The 21,850-nt window shown below is 39.6% G+C and overlaps 1 protein-coding gene across 2 annotated transcripts in view; it reads right to left on the reverse strand.

Moving 5' to 3' along the window:
* WNT11 (Wnt family member 11) overlaps positions 1 to 21,316 on the reverse strand; it is a 66,311-nt gene extending 44,995 nt beyond the window's left edge. For both annotated transcript variants that reach the window (XR_012688559.1, XM_075198561.1), the window contains exons 1-2: positions 20,718 to 21,316; positions 546 to 739 (exon numbers count right to left, since the gene is read on the reverse strand). Coding sequence is in view for 1 of the 2 variants with exons in the window: in XM_075198561.1 (XP_075054662.1) it covers positions 546 to 622 (77 nt within the window). In the remaining variant the exon portion in view is untranslated. The remainder of the gene's footprint in view (positions 1 to 545; positions 740 to 20,717) is intronic.
* Between the last annotated feature and the right edge of the window lie 534 nt (positions 21,317 to 21,850).

Raw genomic sequence — 21,850 nt, forward strand, 5'->3', positions numbered from 1 at the left:
TATCTGTCAGTCTTTGATTAAATCTTGGTCTCCATGAAAATGGCCACCCTCCATAGGCATCAATACATGGACATAGGACACAATTTCTGAACTGTGTTATCATGCCACAGATGGCGAAGCCCAGGGCTGTAACTAGGGCTGTGCGACATGGGTGACCGCCCAGGGCGCAACGCTGAAGGGGGGCGCAATTTAGGAATATTTTAGGTTCATTTGGTTAAAATTGAGGGCTAGGGGGGCGGCATTTGTCTTTCTCGCCCCAGGCGCTAGAATTCTAAGTTACGGCTCTGGCGAAGCCAACCACGTCTTGTACTGGCTCAGCATCAGGGAGAATGCCAGACTCTTCAGGGAGTGAGGGAGATCACCCCTATTTCACGGAGTCTCCCTGACATTCAGGGAGAGTTGGCAATGATCTAGTATGAAGTTTTATTTGACAAGTTTGTTGATAACTTTTGAATTACACATTACACAGTGGCAGTTCTCTTGTTCTATCCAATCTGCCCCTATCTATCACAACAACAATGGTGATAAAGCAGGGAGATACTCACAGCCATTTAATGCTTTGACATATTCTTGTCTGCAGAACCATGGTCAGTAAAGTCCAAACGAAAAGATGAATCTTCATTTTCGTCGCTACAAAAATCCAAGTGGGAAAATAAAGTCAAAGGAAGCCTCTCTCCAGGGGTCTTAAATGGTCTTTAATGAGGTATCACCGTTAGGACGTCTGTCTCAGGAGCTGAACCTATACAGGGAAACATGTCAATTAAAAAAAAAATATTATAGTAAAGTCACTTACTGAATGAATAATAAAGCATCAGGTGACCACACATACGAGTTCAAATTCTCTTTTGTCAAAAACAGGCACCCAGAAATAATTAATACAAAATACACAATAAAGATTCTAATTCCTTTGTTGAGCCATATGTCCAAATAAAACACTATGATTTATAAACATTGTTATTCAGGTTTCTATGACCAGAGAACAACAGAGTGTGACAATGTTGTATCAACAAAGGGATAAAGTAACACTAGGGGTAGATTTACTAAGAATCGTGTTTTGGTTTCAAACCGCAACACATCACTGGCGGTTTAGTGCATCAAACCCCCGCAATTACTACAGGGCGGTTTGAGGCTGCCATGTAAAATGCGGGGTGATGTGTGGCGGATTTAAAACAGATAAACCGCCGGCATTTTTGACCAAACCACCGCGAAAAAGACAGGTTTATCTATGCCTGCGTCTGATGCACATACTGTTTGAACTATCTTGCCATTGAGAACATAAAAAGAAGCACCATTGACTTATACATTTTGGGGGCAACCATTATTTATTGATTAAAGGGCAAAATTAATTTATAATTAACTGATGGGGCAAATTTTATTTTTCATTATATCAAGGGGACAATATTATTGTATTATTATAACATGGGGGCACCTCTGTGCATCATAAATAATTATTACACCCATCAGCAATCAAATAGTATTGCCCAGTTAATATAATTATATATTAATATTTCCCCCCATAATATAATACAATAATATTTCCCCCCATAATATAATACAATAATATTTCCCCCATAATATAATACAGTAATATTGTCCCCATAATATTATGAAAAATAAAATGTGCAGAACTTAATTATAATTTAATTTTGCCCTTTAAACAATAAATAGTGATTGTCCCAATAATTTAAATGTGACTGGTGCTTTTGTTTTTGCAGTTGTTTGGCAGTTTTGCAAACCCCAGCTTAGTAAATCCGGCGGTTTGTATTTTCATCATGATAAAAATCGGGACGATGACCTGTAAAGTGATGGTTTTGTAAAATGCCAACGCTGCCGATTTTGACGGCGGTTTGGCCTTTAATAAAACCGACGGCTTCTAAACCAATGGAAAAATCGCCGAAAAGTGGCGGTTTCTGCAAATTGCCCCTTGGTAAATCTAGCCCTAAATACCTATCTTACTTCCTGTCATGTTTTTGCTTTATAGCGACTAGAGAGGAAGGGATATGAGAGAGCTGTGGTGACTAATGTCTTACTCAGTTAAGACACGTCACAAGTGGATGTCAGAGGGCCACAAAATGAATATTTATCATGCTGCCATAACCATTTGGTGCTAAAAAAAATAATAATTTTTTACTGGCGTATGATAATGACATGAGCAAAGCATCCAAGGCAAATCCAAAGACCTTACGTATTATAAAGCAGGATAAAGGCATAGACATTCATATGTACAGTCCAGCGTGTTGCCTGTCACATAATTGATTTACCTCCTTGTTTTGTAAAGGCAGAGACACATTGACAGCTAATGACTAAGAGCTGGGTGAACACAGTCTTATGGCCCAAATAGCATTCTATTGATCCAACTAATTTTGTGTCACTCATGCTCATAGGCAAACCAAGGGGGTTTCCTAGTGCCTGGAAACCCCCCTCCAAGCCTGGGGCACTGTATAATTGAGGTGGCTAGACCCTGTCCCCGCTTCACACAGCTCTGCTTGAAAAGGGAGAGCTGCGTGCACCTAACAGTAGTGCACGCAGCATTGCCCATGTATATTATGGGGATAAAAAGAGTTGGAGAGCAGCCAAGCACTGTCTAAAATTATAGCCACGCCGCTATGCATGCTGGTCACGCCCACTGGTGGCGTGGTGTGGAAACCCCCGATGCTGTTAAGCTTCTCAGTAAACTACTGTACCCAAAAACTAAGATTTAAAAATATGGACGATAAGATAACGAGCAGAATGTCCCAACCGGTCCTTTCACTCAGAAAATAAATGAAGTATCTCACAACATGCAGCCATATTCTTGTGAAAGTCCATTGCACATCAAAAGTCACTGACTTGGCTAAATAACTAAACTAAAGCCGTAATGTATAATAGAGCAAACTAGAGAAATGCCACGACACCCCGCCCACTGCGCATTGTCACTCTTTGCGCCACTGCACAGAATTCAGCGTTTTCCTGGGAGAGTAGCAAATAGTTCTTATTGGTTTACATGCAAATAAATCAGAGAACAGTATATCTGTTGTCATCCCAAGTTCTTCGTGGCCGGAGTGTGCAGCAAAGAATCACCCAATTGTTTAAAGGAGATCATTATGGCAGAAATGTATCACTTCCATCGTCTCTCTCACATGCACAGAAGATAGATTTTGCTCGCAACCAATTCTGTTGACAAAATGTAAAACTGACAAATGGCCCCATTACTAGAAACATTCCCGCGCAGTATTCAGCTTTGTAATAATTCTCGCAGCCCTTTAAGACTTTTCCCCTTTCTATAAGGACAACGTATGGCTTGAATTATTCTACTGATTGCATGAAGTCTTTCTTTTCTTTGCCATTAACCCTCTACATATGTTAGGATTCAAATGTCTGTTTATTTTTTCTCTCTATAGGTTTACATGCCAGGGAAGTGAAAATCAAATTTAAAACCCCAATCCTGATCCTCCCGCATTGCAAATGATTGTCAGCGCAGAGGAACTATGGACATGTCGAAGACACCCCCCCCCCCTCCCTTCACCTCACCCTGGTACTCAGAACGGAGGGTGCCCCAAATTGTGTGACGGACATTATTTTCCTTCTCACCTCATTAACTTTCTCACTCTAACATACAAACATGTGGCTGAGTGTGTATCAGTTCCTGCAGCGTGTGTATAGACCCATGGCAAATTCCTGTTTTGTTTTTATTATTCTCAAATTGCGTCGTGGGTACATAGCGTAAACGTCTGCCGAGAAAGTACATGGATGTCTTCTTAGTTGTCTTAGGAGAATAATGAAGCATTTACAAATATGGAGGGGGTCGTGGTGACATTGTTGCATCACCATAACCCCGCCCCCACTATAAAAAGCCGAAATTCACAGCATTGAATGGAGGGGGTGCTTAATGACATGATTAAGCCACACCCCCTCCATTTAATGCCGTGAATTTCGGCAAATGCGGGAGCTTTGCCTACTCTTCCAGGAATCCAGGAGCACTCCCCCATGCACATTCCCAGAACCGGACTATACACAGCAACGTCCAAATCATCTTAACAAAGGACCCTTACTACAGCCTACAATTTCATGGGTGGAACAGGGAGGGGACTGAGCATAGACACTTAGTCAATGTACAGTAAGGGTGCGCCAAGCTCCGCACGTGCAGCAGCGTCCGACTCTAACTTTGGGCATCTCTCAGGTACATGTTTTTCTGTCGTATCACTTGCACCAGCTACAGGTCAGGTGTAAGTGGCCAGAGATAGGTATGACGGCTGTATTAGAACATGTGGTTGCAATCTGGAGTAACTGCAAACCTGCATTTTATGTACAGTAGACATTAATAACATCATCATAATAAATGTATTTTATGGGGGGGGGGAATTAAAAAGAAAAAACTTTTTAAAAACAATGTTTTGGCATCAATGACTATATTTTTAACAGGTGACATTAATTTAAATATGCGTTCTTTTGTGACTTTATTTTCCACATATGTATTGGACTCATCCTGCAGTGTATTGTCTGTTAGAGCAGAACGGACCTATGGGTATATTTACTATGCGGTGGTTTCATAGAACCGTAGATTCCTGGCGCTTTGAAGTCATTTTCTAAAACGGCACTTTACTTAAAGACAAAGCTCACCGAGGGTTTTGTCTTGAATAAAATTGCCGTTTGAAGAAACTGACTTCAAAGTGTCGTGAATCGGCGGTTCGTAAATATACCCCCTAGACTCGTATTCATCAACAGAGGTATCTTCACAAGAGCTCCCAACAGGTCATGTTTTCAGGCTTTCTGTCTGTAGAAACAGGTGGGATAATTAACTCACCTGTGCGTGATTAAATAAGTCCTGAAAACATGAACTGTTGGTAGTTCTGAGTTGGACACCTCTGGTTTAATGTATTAAATCCGCAAGTGTCGTATACACCAGCAGGACAAAATTCCACACTACAGAACCGTCAGCGGTTGCATGGGAAACATTCTAAAAACTGTCATTTGTTTGGGTTCTATGTGCGATCTGTCAAACTCATTCCTTTATCATTCTGGCTATTTTCTATGCATTACAGCTATGTCTGTATATCATCAGGAAGAGATGTTTAATCCTACTTAGATGTAACACAAAGCTGTAATTGGTGTAGGTAGTGGATACAGCATACTTGCCAACTCTCCCGGAATGTCTGGGAGACTCCCGAAATTCGGGTCAGTCTCACGGACTCCCGGGAGAGCTGGCGATTCTCCCGCATCTGGCCCATCTGCCCACTTCAATAAAATTAGAGATGGAATGTACGGGCGGAGGGGGCGGGGCTTCACGATTTGCATCCTTTTGGCCCCGCCCACAGTGATGTAATGCTTGTTTGGGGTCTTTTTACAGTGTAAAAAGACCCCAAACAAGCATTACATCACTGGGGGCAGGGCCAAAATGACGCAAATCGCGAAGCCCCACCTCCTCCACCCATACACCCCTCCTACCCTCCAGGATCTCCCAGACCCAGCCAACATAAGATTGGCAAGTATGGCATAAAGAAATGACTGATATTAGATTTTGGAATGTGGCCAGCCCAAAAGAAGTTTCAAAATAGACTCAACACGGGGTGAGAAAAACCTCAGCAGTGAATGGGTTAAAGGCACCAATACTATTTTATGTGGGGTGACAAATTCACTTTTAATAATATGCCCCTTATTGTGGACATCTGCATTATTTTAATAGTTAAGTGTAAACCCCACAATGTCTTTGTTCTCAAATTTCTCACCGAACCTGTCTTTGTCTTTCCTGAGATACACTCCCTCATAAGGCGTATCTAACATTTCCTTGGTTAAAAGTTAAAACTCCGTTCTGACTGCTTCATCTCCTCCCCTCCATACTGCCACTTCATGGGGTAAATGTTAACCAACTTCAGTAAATTTAAACTATACAGCGCAACATCTAATAACTATTTTACTTATATTTATTTTACTTTATTTTCCACCCGTAGGACAGCAGGGGGTGGATCTTATGGTCTGAGCAATGGACAGGTGATTTGGGTGCACCGTTTTTTCATATACAAATAATGGAAGCCCTACCTGAGGATTTCTGACATTTAACAATGTCTAAAGGAAGAAACAAGTAACAGTATAAATCGCATAGCGGAAGTTTTAAACGTTTATCCACATATGAAATGCAAATAAATATTCCCATTATATACAAAACATAAAGTTGGCACCAGTAAGAGGTAAGTAAATTAGTTGGGCACAGTTCATAATTGACTGGGGTTTAAGATATTTTAGAAGTCTTGAATAAACTTGAAAACAAAAGTCACAGAAAGTTTGCCGTTAAGGGATTATTCTATGTGGAATTTGAAAAATTGTATTATTAAATGTCACTTCTGAGCAAAAACACTTTTTTTCTTATGAAAGTGAAAAATACATACATCAGAAGTTAACTGAACTTACTCTAAAATGTATTTCCAGATAACATTTCTGTTTGAAACAACGATCAAATGTTTTCATATGCAGCAACAACGGAACTACTGGCCAGATATATATAATATATAATAATTTGGCAATTGGAACAACAAGGCATGGACACGCCTCTCAGAAATATTTAACTGGTCGAGTTTATTTCAATTACAGAGAACCGTTGGACAGATGTAATTATACACTTCTGAAGTTCAGGAGCCTTCCAAACATTCCGGGAGAGTAGAATGTATAAGTAGAATGTATAAGTAGAATGTATCAGTAAAATGTATAAGTAGAATGTATCAGTAGAATGTATCAGTAGAATGTATAAGTAGAATGTATCAGTAGAATGTATAAGTAGAATGTATCAGTAGAATGTATAAGTAGAATGTATAAGTAGAATGTATCAGTAGAATGTATAAGTAGAATGTATCAGTAGAATGTATAAGCTTCTATGCTCATTCTCATCCCACAAAACATGATCTGCTAACTTGGCCCCTCCACCTAACCAAGGTCTAACCCAAACTTATTCTGTAAGTAAAGCCCGAACTCTAACCCTATTCTGACCCCCTAGTGGCTCTGCGTCGTTGTTTCCACATGCAGTATAAGGACAAATACTGAGTACAGGATTTATCCCAACCAGAATATAAACAGATACCAAAAGAATCATCCATCACAGAGAACAATAGAATCATTACTGTGCATTTCGTTAATAAAAAAGCAACAATAATGTCACTAGGGGCTAAGGCTTCCAGAGGATTTACTGAACCAGGACCTATGTCTGGACTGTAAGTTCAGCTTAGAATGATGTAAACCAGCCCTCTATATTTGACCTGCCATTTAAAAATAAATAATTGCTAATTAATCAAATTAAAAGGACAGTATAAATTGGGTGGGAGTGGTCTGAGCTGAGTGAGAGGGGACTGAGCTGGGTGGGAATGGCCTGAACTGGATGGGAGTGGTCTAAGCTGGGTGGGAGTGGTCTAATCAAAACGGTATTTTCCCTAATATGACGTTGTGTAATTCACATAATTGTATCGATTAATATAGACATAGGTGCAGGGGCATAACACTCAATCACTGTATGCCATGCCAAAATTTGGGGGGGAGCCAGCAATGGAGGAGGCACATGTGCAGCTAAGAACTACTTCTATGATAAATATATAATGCATAATATGGCAGCATCCATTCCAACAGAGCACTGACTTCATCTCACAGCAAATGAAAGACGATAACATAAAAAAAGACAAAGTCCACACCGAAACAATAAAATCATATACCTCATAGACAGATATGAGCAGAGCCTATATAATCTTTGGGATAAACATTAATATCAGCTTATAGAGAGGTAATATTGTAATAACCACTGCAAATATATCGGAAACGTTTCTGATGACTCCAGCCACAAAGGAACTCTTGAGTCCCAGTATCAGTGTTTGGCTCTCAGCTCTTAGAAGTAGAGGACCCTATCCTTAGGGTTAATTAACCCACCAATCTCATGCAGATGTTTAGTCCCAAATACAATATAATTCTGAAGAAAACGGGTAGACACCTGAAAGTTTATAGCATTTGACATTAGGTTCCTGGGGTTATGAATGGAGAGAGAAGGGCTGGCATGGAGAGAGAAGGGCTGGCTCCATTCATATGACCCATTTTGGGTTTCCAGAAAGCTAGCATGTTGCTGGCTAATCAGGAGTTGCACTTGATGAGGCACTGTTAAAAAGCTACTAGGCAGTACACTCAGTCTCTCAGACCTGGGGAGGAGGTTGGATGCCTCCTGAAACACACTGAGAATGGTGACCAATAAGTTTTATGTTGTGTAGGTGTGTGGGACACAAGGTCCTTTACAGTAGAGAGGGTGTTCCTGTGTGTTTAGTTGGCCAGACAGATTAGGCCTTTTATTTATGTTTTGTTTGTTTTGAATAGGGTTGGAACACTTGACTGGTGTGATATCCTTGGCTGGTCTCCCTGAAGTGCAGTCTTCTACCCCAGAAGATGGTAACCCCAATACGATCTTATGACAAACGTTATCAATCATATACTTTTTTGTCTTACATATAAATCTGAGAAATACAGATTGGAGGGAAATATATTTTACATGCTGAGCAGAAAATCTGATCTTACACTGATGAGCACTAAAGCTAGGTACACCCTACAGAATTTTCCACAAACTTTTTATGCCGATCAGTTTAACATGCGATCGATGTTCCAATCGCTGGGTCCATGGACTGCATACACACTAGCCTTGTTTAGGATGATAAAGGGAAGAGCGGACGTCCCTTTAGCGACTTTTTACAGCCATGTTGTCGTGAGCAATGACTGTAATTTCGCGCTCACTGTTGTGGATCGGTCGGAAGTTTATACACACTACACAGCGGAAACGAGATTGGAACGAAAATATTAAACGGTACGACCAACCAAATGAGACAATCGTCCATTTGGGCAGACTTTCGACCATCGTGTCACTGCACACACTGACCCGACTTTTGAACGAGCGGTCGTATGTCGGCTGATTGAGCCGATTATTGGACGAAAACCGTATAGTGTGTACCTAGCTTAAGAAGGGAGCAACAGTCTAGGAGTGATTCTGCCTCATCAAAAACCTGTGTTATAGCCTGACATTCCAGTGGCTGAAGCATTGACTCAAAGGATAGTTCCCAGAAGTCTGTTCTTTGCATTAATAAGCTCATTTGCTGTATTATGTATCGACGTTAGTACAGTTTAGTATCAGGTGGCTTCCAGTAGAGCTTATATTTCCTACTGTGCCTTTAATAAAAGATTTAAAGGGTCTGTTAGGGAGGGTCCCAGCAAATTATCAACATCCACATTAAGAACACCAAAAGTTTTTCCCCTCCTCCCAAATCCCCCTTCACATCTCCAGCTAAAACACAGACGGAGGTGACAGCTCAGAAGCCTCCCTTACACTGCTCCCATCTGAAGCATGTGTATATGTTATTTTTAAAAATCCAGGCTTTAGAACGCCTGTTTAATCATTCGATGAAAACAGCACCGAGTGCATTCATTCTGGTCAACGTGAGACATACATATTAATCTGTAGAAGAGAACGTCGGCTATTGGACCTCCATCCATCTCCCCTGCAGTTCTATCAACAGGCACACATTACACAAATAAATAGCGGTATTAGCAGGAGCTGAGCCTACGTGTAGGGCGTCTGGAGAGAAGCCGCCAGTGTTTCGTTTTCACAAGTAACAAGTCAGTGAGGCTGAAGGAGAAGCAGCTTTATTAATTGACATTCGTACAACTTGTTTATAACTGGAGGGCGCTTTCTGCGGAGCGTGGCAGATAGCAGTATACTGTCTGCTAGGCAGGATTTGCAGGTCTTATTCTGTGGTATCTGGGGAGTACAGTGATTTGTGCAAAATCCGCAGTTTGATCGTGGGACATCAGCCAACATTTGATATGAAAGTCTCAGATATTTCTAACGGCCACCTACTGTCTAAGGACCACCTAGTCTCACCCATCGGGAGGTCAGTCGTAAACAGAGATTTAGGATTTTAAGTCATTTATGAAAATGATGTGCAACATTATATTGTGGTTTTGCACGCCTTGAATCGTGTGTACATTTGCGCCAAAGTGCACAGATTTCTAGAGCAAGAAGAGAGTGTTTGAGGAGGCACAGAAGTTGTTGCCATTGGCCGATGGGAAGAGTTGGGTGAATCGAGGGCGTACCTTTTGCGCCTACTTCTGAGGTGCGCTGCCAACTATTTAACCTGGCAAATTGAGGCTACCGATATTAGATAAAGGAGCAAATGGGTATTTTTTAGATGCATTCCTTGCTGTTAGGCTAAACAGAGCGGTAGTTTGAAAAACGGCTTAACGAAAGGGGAGGTTTTATCGGAGGTTGGGCTTTAACCTGACGGCTACACTTTTACACATTGCACCTCTTTAGAATGTTCCACCTGTCCGCACGCTTAGGCACACTTCTTGCTTGCGGAGGCATTGTGCAGAGAGCAGGCGTGCACCTTCGCGTGAGCTGGGAGGACAATCTAGGTGCACAGATGCAAAACGAAATCATCTTGAGCGACGCATCGAGTGGGCTTTGTAAATGACAACTACGGAATTACAGCTCCTCTAAATCTAAGACACAATAGATTAATAGTTAAAATAAAAGGACGACATGAGGCCCACCCTCACTATTTCTTTTATCATCCTACTGGTGAGCATGATTTATGGGAAACCTGGAGTGTCTGGTCACGGAAACCAGACCCTGTACAGATCAGAGTCAGACTAATTGCTTTAAATGGGGGTCAAATGTAAAAAAGTGACTGCTCCGCTTAACCATAATAGTGGTGGTGGAAAGGATAGTTAAATGAGGCCCCCCAAAGGTTGCAACAATGCCACCCCCTAGGGTCTTTCAGTTATGCGAAAGGGGTCACCAACTATTATCAATTGCCAGTGAGCCATCTTATTTTGGCAATCTTGTTTTTGTGAAAACTGTTATTCCCTTAGTAACGCATGTCCTATCAGCCCTAAACCTAGCCCACGGCTAGAGATGCGAGAAATGTTTTGGCAGATTTCAACTTTCTACAAATGCTGATTATTGTGGCTGGTAAAAAAATTAGATAGTAAAATGCTCCGGGATTTGGAACAAAGTTGTCTTTTAAAATGTCATTTTTGTACAATAGATTCAAGAACAAATTGTACCATTGTGCATTAGTAAATATATTTCATACCCTTAAAATGTCTTTTTAAACAGATTTTTTTTATTTGTGTGAATGAATTTGCCGAAAACAGAAGTGTTGGCCAATATCAAAATGATTCCGAGGCAACCACAGATTTCCTCATCACAACCTACAACCTTCTCGATAAGAAAGAGAGTGTACAGTAATTGACTTTATAAATATATTCGCACATCAGGAAACAGTGTCGGACATTTTTCCAGAGTCCACTGTGCAATTTGTTATTAACTATAACATTTTATACAACTTTTTCACAGATATTGCATAATTTTTACCTTTTGAGAGTGACGAATCAAATGGGATTTGGTGAAATAGGGTATTCACCTCACACAGCTGTGTAACAGTGGATCATTACCCCCTTAACCGAAAGATTTACAACAAACAACTTCTTGTTTTTATTAGAGGGAAAAGAAAAAGTCCTACAATATTATTGCTGCTAGTCATAAACAAAGTCCCATCTTATGATAAAATAGTAAAATAATACATTTAAAAATGTGTTGGAGTAAAATTGCGTAAATTCGTTAATGACGTATTTTTTACCAACTGTTTATATCTTTGTATTTTTGTCTCACTTTGTTGACATTTTTCATATCTAAATATATATGAGCCACAGGGGGGCGGGAGCTGCATGAGGACAAAGGTAACGGTGCCCATCCCTATGGGGGTTGGGAACGCTTTACCGATGTCCACTACTCCGACATGGAGAAGGCCTAGAAAGAAAATCTGAATTTATGAAAAACCGATTGGAAAATAAACAGACTTACCTTGAACCCAACGCTGGAGATCTCCGATGGGAGGACCAAGCTGACGGCAAGTGATTCCGATTGGAGAAGTGTTCGGCGCTGCAGGCTGACGTCATCGCGACGTCTGTCAATAGAAATTTAAAGCGTCAATGTCGGGTTAAGTGTTTAAACACTTAACCTTAGTGGTCCCCACATTGCCGCTTTATAATTTCTATTGACAGACGTCGCGATGACGTCAGCCTGCAGCGCCGAACACTTCTCCAATCGGAATCACTTGCCGTCAGCTTGGTCCTCCCATCGGAGATCTCCAGCGTGGGGTTGAAGGTAAGTCTGTTTATTTTCCAATCGGTTTTTCATCATTTCAGATTTTCTTTGTAGGGCTTCTTCATGTCAGAATAGAGGTAATCGTAAAAACGATTACCACCGCCCTAGGGCCGCACGATCGGATTTGAATTGTAAAGTGTGAAAGCTATATCTTAACAGAATATAAAATATATCACATCATTTGTACACTTGTTGTGTATATAGCTGTAATATATTGTTCCCTTCAAGGCTCTCTGCCAAGTCCTTCAGTAGACTTAAGGATCTTTCGCACAGACAAATCTGTAAGGGGTCTATGGCGGAGCGTTCCTGAGCTTGAAGGAGCAGTATCCTCAGGGATTAATGATTCCTGCGACAGTCTCTTTTCTTCGGTGGCGCATAACCTCCTGCCAAACTCTTCAACAATTCGCTTGTGTATATGTGTGTGTATGATAGGGTGTGCGCTAGTGGTACAACTGACAATGTTAAATGTAAAGAGCTGTTTGTGACTAAGTAGGTATCACTACTGTCAATAAAAACTAGAGATGCTCACTGACCCCCGTGAACTGGTTTTGGTTTTGGATCTGGATTAGTTTTGCGTTTTGGTTTTGGATTTTTTAGAAAAAATCCTAAAATATGCTAAAATGACACAATTTTGCTCTTTTTTAGTTCCTACATTATTATTAACAACCTCAATAACACTAATTTCAAGTCATTTGCAGTAAATTTTGACCACTTCACAGGTCACAATATTATTTTCATACACTTTCGGACAAATACTGCAGCGACCTGGCTGGATGGTAAGCGACAGAGCAATGACACAAACACACGGCTGTTCCTACCACATCTAGGACACATTGGCACACAGCAGTGGCAGAAAAGATAAATGGGGGTCCGCCCTCCCTCCCACCCTCTGTGATGTTGGACCTTTAAAAGGAATTCAAAACTCCCGAGATCTGCCTACGTCCAAATGACGTTTTGCCTCGTTTTCAATTCCGAGGGCGCGCGACAGTACCGAGCCGACCGGTACTCGGATCCCCTAAGTTCGGGTGTGTTCGGTTCTCGTGGAACCGAGCCTGAGCATCTCTAATAAAAACAACCACCTCCCTATTTGATCTATCACATTCCATCTGAAACAAGGCTTCGACGTGACTCAGTAACATATATTCCCGTTAGAATATCTGATATTCTTTTTCTAATTCTGCTTTTTTAAAAAAAAAAAAAAAAAAATAATAAAAATAATACACTGTATTCCTGATTTGAACATTCGTCTTCCCAATGTCTGCTATGGTGTCACGCACTCTACAGATGAGAAGAGTTTGGTAGGGTGGCATTGGCAGGGTAGGAATCCCAGCGTCAATATCACCCACCCACCTTTAGCTTTTCATGATCTGACTCTACAAATACTCTGTATTTTATAGGTAATAAATTCACGTACACAAAGATGTTTCCGCTGCTTTCCCGAGTTTGTAACAAACAGTCAATTTTGAATGACGTTAGGAGACAAAATAAAGGGGCATTATACCGGAACATCGTAAATCTCAAAAACAATATATCCTGTGTACAGCTCAGAGACGCCGTCAAACGTTATTGCTTGTTAAAGTCAAGTAAGTATTATACAATTGCCCATTAAAACGTGTCCATCAATTAGTGGACTATATTTCATTTGTTAAAGCTATTGCTACTTTAAGATAACTTCTTGGTTTGTACAGGTCCTCCTTCAAGTTTTACTAAATACATTGCTTTATCTTTTTTGGTTTCCATCTGTGTTCTCTAATCATGCCTATCCATCATCATAAATAGTTGTTTACTTTTTGATGCTCTTGGATACGGCACAGACCCGCTCTGTGGATACAATTGGAGCAAAGGCAGAGAACTCAGCAGAGATGTGCCGTATTCAGGGCAGCGGAACTAAACGTCTCTGTCTGATGATACATAGGGGGGTATTTAATTGTCAGCGAGTTGTTGTTGTTTTTGAGCATGTTAAGTCATTTTAACGCTGTTTTTTATCATTTTCGAGCGGATTAACTTTACCCGAAATTCAATTTCATTTGTAACGCTACATTTTTTTTCCATCAAACGGTCCTCTCGCACTCCAGTAGAAGGTCTATTGAAAGTATAGGGTGTGCGAGAGGCAGCCGTGTTATAAGCTATTCAGTTGTTTTTTAATGTAGCGTGTTAAACAGGAAAATATGCTGTTTTATCTCGCACCTCTTTGGGGTGTGATAAAAATAAAAAGACAAAGAAAAGTATCTGAAATCATGTAATAATGAAAAAAAAAAGATAAAATATGTTTATCAGTAATGCTTAACTTGTAAAAGTTGATTTTCTTGTGAAAAAATAATGGAAAAAAAAAATGGAAAAAGTAAAATCACTAATTAAATATATTTATGTATGTTTTAGGTACAAATATGAATGTAGTAATGTGTTTTGACATGGTATAGATGATTCTATAGTAAAAAATAGTGCAATAAAAAAATATGCTAAATAAAGTACCGTAATGTAGATATTATCAATGTGTAATGCAATCTAATGTATGAAAATGTATGCAAAACCTTTTTTTTGTGTTATACATGACCACGTTAAAACTCCCCTTCACTCCCCTAAAAACTTGCATACACAATGATTAACGTGCGGGGGCAGCGTTCCCTGTTTCTCAATTGAATTGCACCAGTTCTCCCGCTGCGCTAACTCCAAATGGTCGCTATTGCCTGCAAACACCTGCAGAAGATTTTTTTCTTTAACACGGCGGGGATAAAAAAATCTCGCTAACAATTGAATACCCCTCATAAATATATGGAATCTGGGAAGAAAAAGCAAAGTATTTAGTAAAAAGTAGAAAAGACTATAATATTGACATAAGTCAAAAAAACCGCAACGGTATATAAACATAAACACAAATAAAAACTATGATTGAGTAGATTTTCTACAGTGTTTAGAAATGTTAGTTTTACCACTAGTCCAATTATGTAAATATAATAGAAAATATGGGGGCGAGAGAAGATGTTTTGGCACATAAGACAAAGATTACAAATTGTATCATCCTTCTCTATCTTCCGGCACATATCTGATGTAAGTCCCAAATTGTATCCTTATGTCTGTTTTGATGGCCATAAATGTATCTAACAAAGTCTACAGAAGCTGTTACTCTGCTTTTCTTGTGGAGCAAAGTAAGCACTGGAGACTCAGTCCTCCCGGTGCAATTCTGAAACAGAAGAAAAAGTGTGTGTTATACCCCCATGGTTACCTGCACCTGACTTTTCTGCCTAACCCAAGTCCCGGGCTCATATGCCTTTCATATGTCCTGCATCTTCTGCCTATACCATATCCCAGCCTCATCTACCCATCCAATATCCCAGCCATTCCTGGTTGTCCCATATTCCAGCCTCTTCTGTCCATCCCATGTCCTGACTTCATCTGCTTATCCCATGTCCCTGCCTTTTCTGCCTAACCTATGTCCTGGACTCATCTACCTATCCTATATCCCAGCCTCTTCTAGACATCCCATGTCCCGGCCTCATTTGCCTTTTCCATGTCCTGACCTCATCTGCATTTCCCATGTCCTGGACTGATCTACCTATCCTGTATCCCAGACTGTTCCTCCCATCCCATGTCCTGACTTCATCTACCTATCCTACATCCCAGCCTCTTTTGCCTATCCCATTTCCTGGCTTCTTCTGCCTGTCCCATGTCCTGGCTTCTGCCTATCACATGTCCTGGCCTCATCTGCTTTTCCCATGTCCCAGCCTCATCTGCTTTTCCCATGTCCCAGCCTCATCTGCTTTTCCCATGTCCTGGCCTCATCTACCTATCCTATATCCCAGTCTCTTCTGCCGATCCCATGCCCCGGCCTCATCTAACTATCCTATATCCCAGCTTTTCCTGGCTGTCCCATGTCTCGGAATTTTCTGGCTATCCCATGTCTCGGCCTCTTCCATCTATCCTATATCCCAGCCTCTTCTGCCTATCTCATTCTCGGCATCATCTGCCTATCCCATGTCCTGGCCTCTTCTACCTATCCTACATTCCAGCCTCTTCTGCCTATCCCATGTCCTGGCCTCATCTTCCTATTTCACGTCATGGCCTCATCTACTTATTCCATGTCTCGGACTCTTCTGCCTATCCCATGTCCTGGCCTCATCTGCCTTTCTCATGTCCTGCATCTTCTGCCTATCCCATGTTTCGGCATCATCTACCTATCCTATATTCCAGCCTCTTCTGCCTATCCCATCTTCTGGCCTCATCTACTTATAGTATATCCCAGCCCCTTCTGCCTATCCCATGTCCCACCATTGATAACACACAAAGTACAAATATAATCTAAAAACAGCAGACACTCTTTTTTTCATTTTGTTTTATTGCCAATTCATCTCCCCCAAAAACACAACTCAAAATCAATATTGTATTAGTGCAATGTATGCCTTTAAAAACATATTGTGATTTTTATTCATAATTACATCTACTACATCCACCTCTGCTACAAACCAACAATTCATACAACGGAAAAAAAAATCTGCTCATGGATTTCACATTCCTCGCATGCAATATTTACCCTCCAATTTCCAAGTGCCTACGTGACGTTCGACAAGACGTTTTACTTTTACCCCTGCCCAGAAGAAAAGGTTCTAAATGATAGAGTATAAAACAATAGAACAAAGTAGTCAACAATTTCAGTACCACAATCACTTCTTCTAGAGGGGTCAATGACTAGACCCAAATTGACGCAACTGAAGCAGTCTCCTAGCGGGATTTGTGGAAGCAAGATGTGGTGAATTGTTTAATGGATTCTCTATTTCTCACTTCACAAATGCCAAGACCGTTAGCAGTTTGGGTGCATGGTAATACCATATTTTGTGACATATTATAACTATTACATTTTATTTACAATGTGCCACAAATATTGCTTTTTTTTTTTGCATCTGACAGAAAATGCAAAAACAACAACTTAAGTCATTACTAATATGAATCCTATATTTCTGCTTGCCTTAATTTTTGAGCTCTTTTCGGAATGAGGCCTTTGCAGCATTTTATCATATTATCATGTACCAAATCTTTTTTCACAACTTCACTTAAGATTACACAAATGTTGCTTTAGTAAGAGCACAATAGGCATTAGTCTGATGTAAGATATATTAAAATTAAAAAAAATCATGCCATTTATTTGCATATTAATATTTAAACACAAAGCTACAAATAAAATCAGCTTTGCTTTTCCCCAATTCTAGATATATACCACACACACACACACACACACACACACACACACACACACACACACACACACATAATTATTTAATCACATGGTTGAAAAACACATATGTCTTGCAAACTGCAACAACCAATCAGATATTAGCTTGCAGAAGTTATATTAATAGAAGATCATAATTGACTGGTTACATTATATTTGTGCTATTAAATACTTGTTACAATTTACACTCTGGACAATCACAAGTCTGTTCTCCAATCTGTCACCTCTCAGCAGCTGGTTTCAGATTGCAAAAAAAAAATGCCTCTCAAGTGCAAGAAAGCGATTTGACCATGTATGACAATTCTGTCTGTTACTGATACTAAAATATGCAACAAAAATCCTTATCTGCAGAGGATGAGTATAAGGTAGAATGCTTAAACAGTGTTTAACTGGGATAAGCTTTTAAAAGAGAAAACTGTCAAGTGAGTAAAATAATCCCCTCTAAACAATGGCTTACTGATGGTGGGACATGTTTGGTAACAAAAGTGGAACATGTTTAGAAGTCATGATATTGGACTGTGTGTCTGTAAGATGAAGAGAAGACCAGGCTCCCTACCTGATTAGTAATGTTTTGTGAGCGCAGGGAAATTTTCTGTTTTTGTTAAAGGGATTATGTTTGGTATTTACATGTCACCAGAGAACCCATTAGAAGCGTCGCCTTGAGAGGATGAGTGAAAAGATTTAATCTGTAAATGTTCTTTTCCGCACTTTATCAGAGAGAAGCGATAGGGCTAGCCTCTAACTCAGTGCTGTCGTAGGCTCTTAATTGCATCTCGGACTATTTCGGGATATTTATCACCATAAAGGTCCTTTGCAGCAAATGCTCTCAGAAGCCCCTTAAGCTCTTTGCCCTGTTAACACAGTTGTGGTGTGGGCGGATGCCTTTGCATAGTCTTTAATTATAGTGACATTTATTTTTAATTAGGGCCAAATTACAGAGAACTGATACACTCAAAACAAACTTTTTTCCCAGCATGCATTTTTTTTTTACTTATGAAAGAAGCACTTTTATAGTGATTAAAATAGATCCAACACAGCTCCATCTCGCCCTGTATAATCCTTCAAGGGTGAGACCCCCCCTTTTTTTTCATAAGCAATCACAATGACTCTATTCTCTATAGGCTGCACCCAGCTCTTTGGGACAAACCTCAGTTTGATTAAAGTTATTGTGTGTGGCATAAGTATGTGGATGGTTTAGGAAGGGCGCGGGGTGGAGGTCTGCTATCAGAGGGGTCCACACACTGGAAGATCCAGACACTTATACCTAGGATCCTTGCCTGGTAATAGTTACACTGACTGTTCCTAACATTGAAGCCTGCACAGCAGCTACTGTCTTATTGCAAAATAAGAATATGTCCCAAAATCCCATATTAATTAATGTACTGATGGTGGAATCCTGCGGAAACTTTCCCAAATAAACCACACGACATTCAGGATCTGCTGGTATTCATTTTGTCATTTTTTGTACTTGCACATTTTGCATACAATTTTTTTTGGGGGTCTCCTAGTTCCCACACTCATTTATAACTTCCTCATTTGACAACAACTGTTCTCCTCCTGTAATGATTACCCTCTCAGCCATTCATTGTATTGTGCTCCTGGCATTGTTCTCCCCCATTATCTACTATTCTCTTTTACTGCCCTTTCTCATCTAATTTGCCTCTTCAAACCCCAGTCTGTATTCTGTACCAGTATCCATCACTTTCATTGCATAGTCAGTGTTTACCCAATTATGTGTATCCTGATTCAAGCATTCTGTATTTCAATCCAAGTTACAGACTATGGGCCTGATTTTCAGCTAGGAGCAAAGCAAAAAAAAGGAGCAAATTTGCACCTGGACAAACCATGTTACAATGTAACGGGCACAAATTGACATATTTTTTTTCACGCGAGGAGAATACTGGCTGTTTTTTCATGTAGCACACAAATATTTGATAGCTTCATTTTTACACTGAAATTAAAGTTGATCTATGACATGCCCTACCCCAACTATAAATCTGTCCATACATTTTAAATTTACCTCCCCCACTAATGCAACATGGTTTTGCCACGGTGTAAATTTGCTCCTTTTCTTTGCTTTGCTCCTAATTCAAAATCAGGCTCTATCTATCTATCTATCTATCTATCTATCTATCTATCTATCTATCTATCTATCTTAACCCAATTATTTGTATCCTGATTGAAGCACTTTGTACTTCTGTCAAAGTTACAGAATATATCTCATATCTATCTATCTTATATCTATCTATCTCATATCTATCTATCTATCTATCTATCTATCTATCTATCTATCTCATATCTATCTATCTATCTATCTATCTATCTTTATATAATTATACATATTTAACTCATATTGCTCTATTAACAGTATATATATATATATATATATATATATATATATATATATATATATATATATATATATATCTTTATTTATATATCATTGCATATCCATCTATCTAGCACTGTGTGTCTAATTATATCTCTTTATATCATCCATCAACATTTAGATATCAATCTACCTATCTCATCTCTCTCTCTCTCTCTCTCTCTCTCATATATATCTCATATCTCTCAATTTACATATCTATCTATCTATCTCATATCTATCTATCTATCTATCTATCTATCTATCTATCTATCTATCTCATATCTATCTATCTATCTATCTCATATCTATCTATCTATCTATCTATCTATCTCAGGGAACATGCTTCTGAAATGCACTTTAAATTTTGCAGTCCGTATACTTGCCACTTCAATTCCAATATGCCCTGGTATCTACATATACAAATCGAATAATGTACTATATATGAGTCTAGACATGTTACATCTCAGTAGGGTAATGCAAATGTCATTTATGTAAATAAATAAATAAGTGTCAAAAGATTTGTAAAATAGTCATGAGTAATAAGCAAATATAGTTTGCATATTAAAAACGTTTTTAATTTTTTTTAAAATTATATATCTGCATATCCAATATACAGTAAAAAAAATAATTCAAACAACGGGATGATTAAATTTGCCCACAGGAATGTAATCCAGGAAAAACGTTTCCTAGAACAAGGTATTACTATATTATAATTACTACCTAACAAGAGACTAATATCTGAGCTAAACTGAGAATGTAGATAGTATGATTGGTATCTGATTTGTTTTATGTTCATACACTTTAAAAATAAAGTTGTGCACTTCAATAGTGTAATACTTCTGCTACAATTGTATCTAACTGTAGCCTGAACTCATCCTATTGACAAACACTTTGCAACATGAAAACTGAATAGAACAGTCAAGGAAACTGAGCAGCTACTTTGTATCTGCTGCAGAACAACTTACCATGTTGTTGGGAATCCCAGCCAGCTCTGCAGCGAATGTGAATTCCTATTTAGCAGTTTCAGGATTCCTGCTTTTTTTTTTGCTTTCCAGGCTAGTTCAAGAACAGCATAATGATCAGCTCCTGCTTTGAAAAACAAATTTCAGGAGGATAAAGTGAGCAGATACAGATCCATAGGGCAGGGAGGTAGCAGGAGGGAAGCACAAGTTGTAGTGTGTGCAGGATAACACACAGCAGACTGGTGAGAAGGTGAAGCTTTGCCTGAGGAGTCCCACCTCTGATCTTCTCCTAGAAGATACTGCCAACTAGAGGCCAATTTGCCTCTCACTGGCTGAAGAACCTGCTTATATTCAGTGTCATTGGCTTTGATCACAGGAGTGATGTCAGACGTCATTAGCATAACAAAGTGCTCCGGATTTGCAGCTTCAAACGGGACAAATGAGTGTTTGATCTATTCAGTGAGTTTTTCTGATATTCTCTCCTTCAGCACCTCCTGCAACAACAGCAGGGACAAGGGGGAGAAAGGCTGGGACTGTGCTGCAGGTCAGCTGGGATCTCCCTGGATAGACTGAGGAGAGAGAGAGAAGGGTGGATGGGTTCTGGGAGGAGGGAGGTACAGCATTAAGTACTTCTGTATCTGCTGTAGAGATTTAGAGGAGAACACAGGTCCAACGGAACGTCAAACCTCCCACTATTTAAATGACTTTATGGCAGCAAAATATAAAATTCATGCTTTTTTTTTTTTGTAAGTGGAAAGTTTCTTTTGCAAACTAACCCACTTCTGAATCAATTCAATACATTCTGAAGCCTTGTCACTCACAATGTTTTCTAAATTCATGTAAATAAATGCAAACAATTTCCCTCTTTTCAGAATCATCTTTTGGAAGTTAGTTTGAATTATCTGCTTTTCCAGAGGTAAGTAACTCCTGTCTCTATTGCTGTGGAGGAACCACAAGTCCCAGCACACGTGAAACCAGTGCATTTTACAGCACTCATATGTGACCCCACCACCAGCAGAAATTAAATAAGTTTTTGGAAGCAAAATATTTGTTGCTTATTCCGTTTTGGGTTTTTTTCTGGTAAGTTTAGAACTTAATAAACTTTCTGCAACCAGATGACAATTGCTGTAATTATT

Source organism: Mixophyes fleayi, chromosome 2 (genome assembly GCF_038048845.1).
Source record: "Mixophyes fleayi isolate aMixFle1 chromosome 2, aMixFle1.hap1, whole genome shotgun sequence".
Classification (NCBI taxonomy): domain Eukaryota; kingdom Metazoa; phylum Chordata; class Amphibia; order Anura; family Limnodynastidae; genus Mixophyes; species Mixophyes fleayi.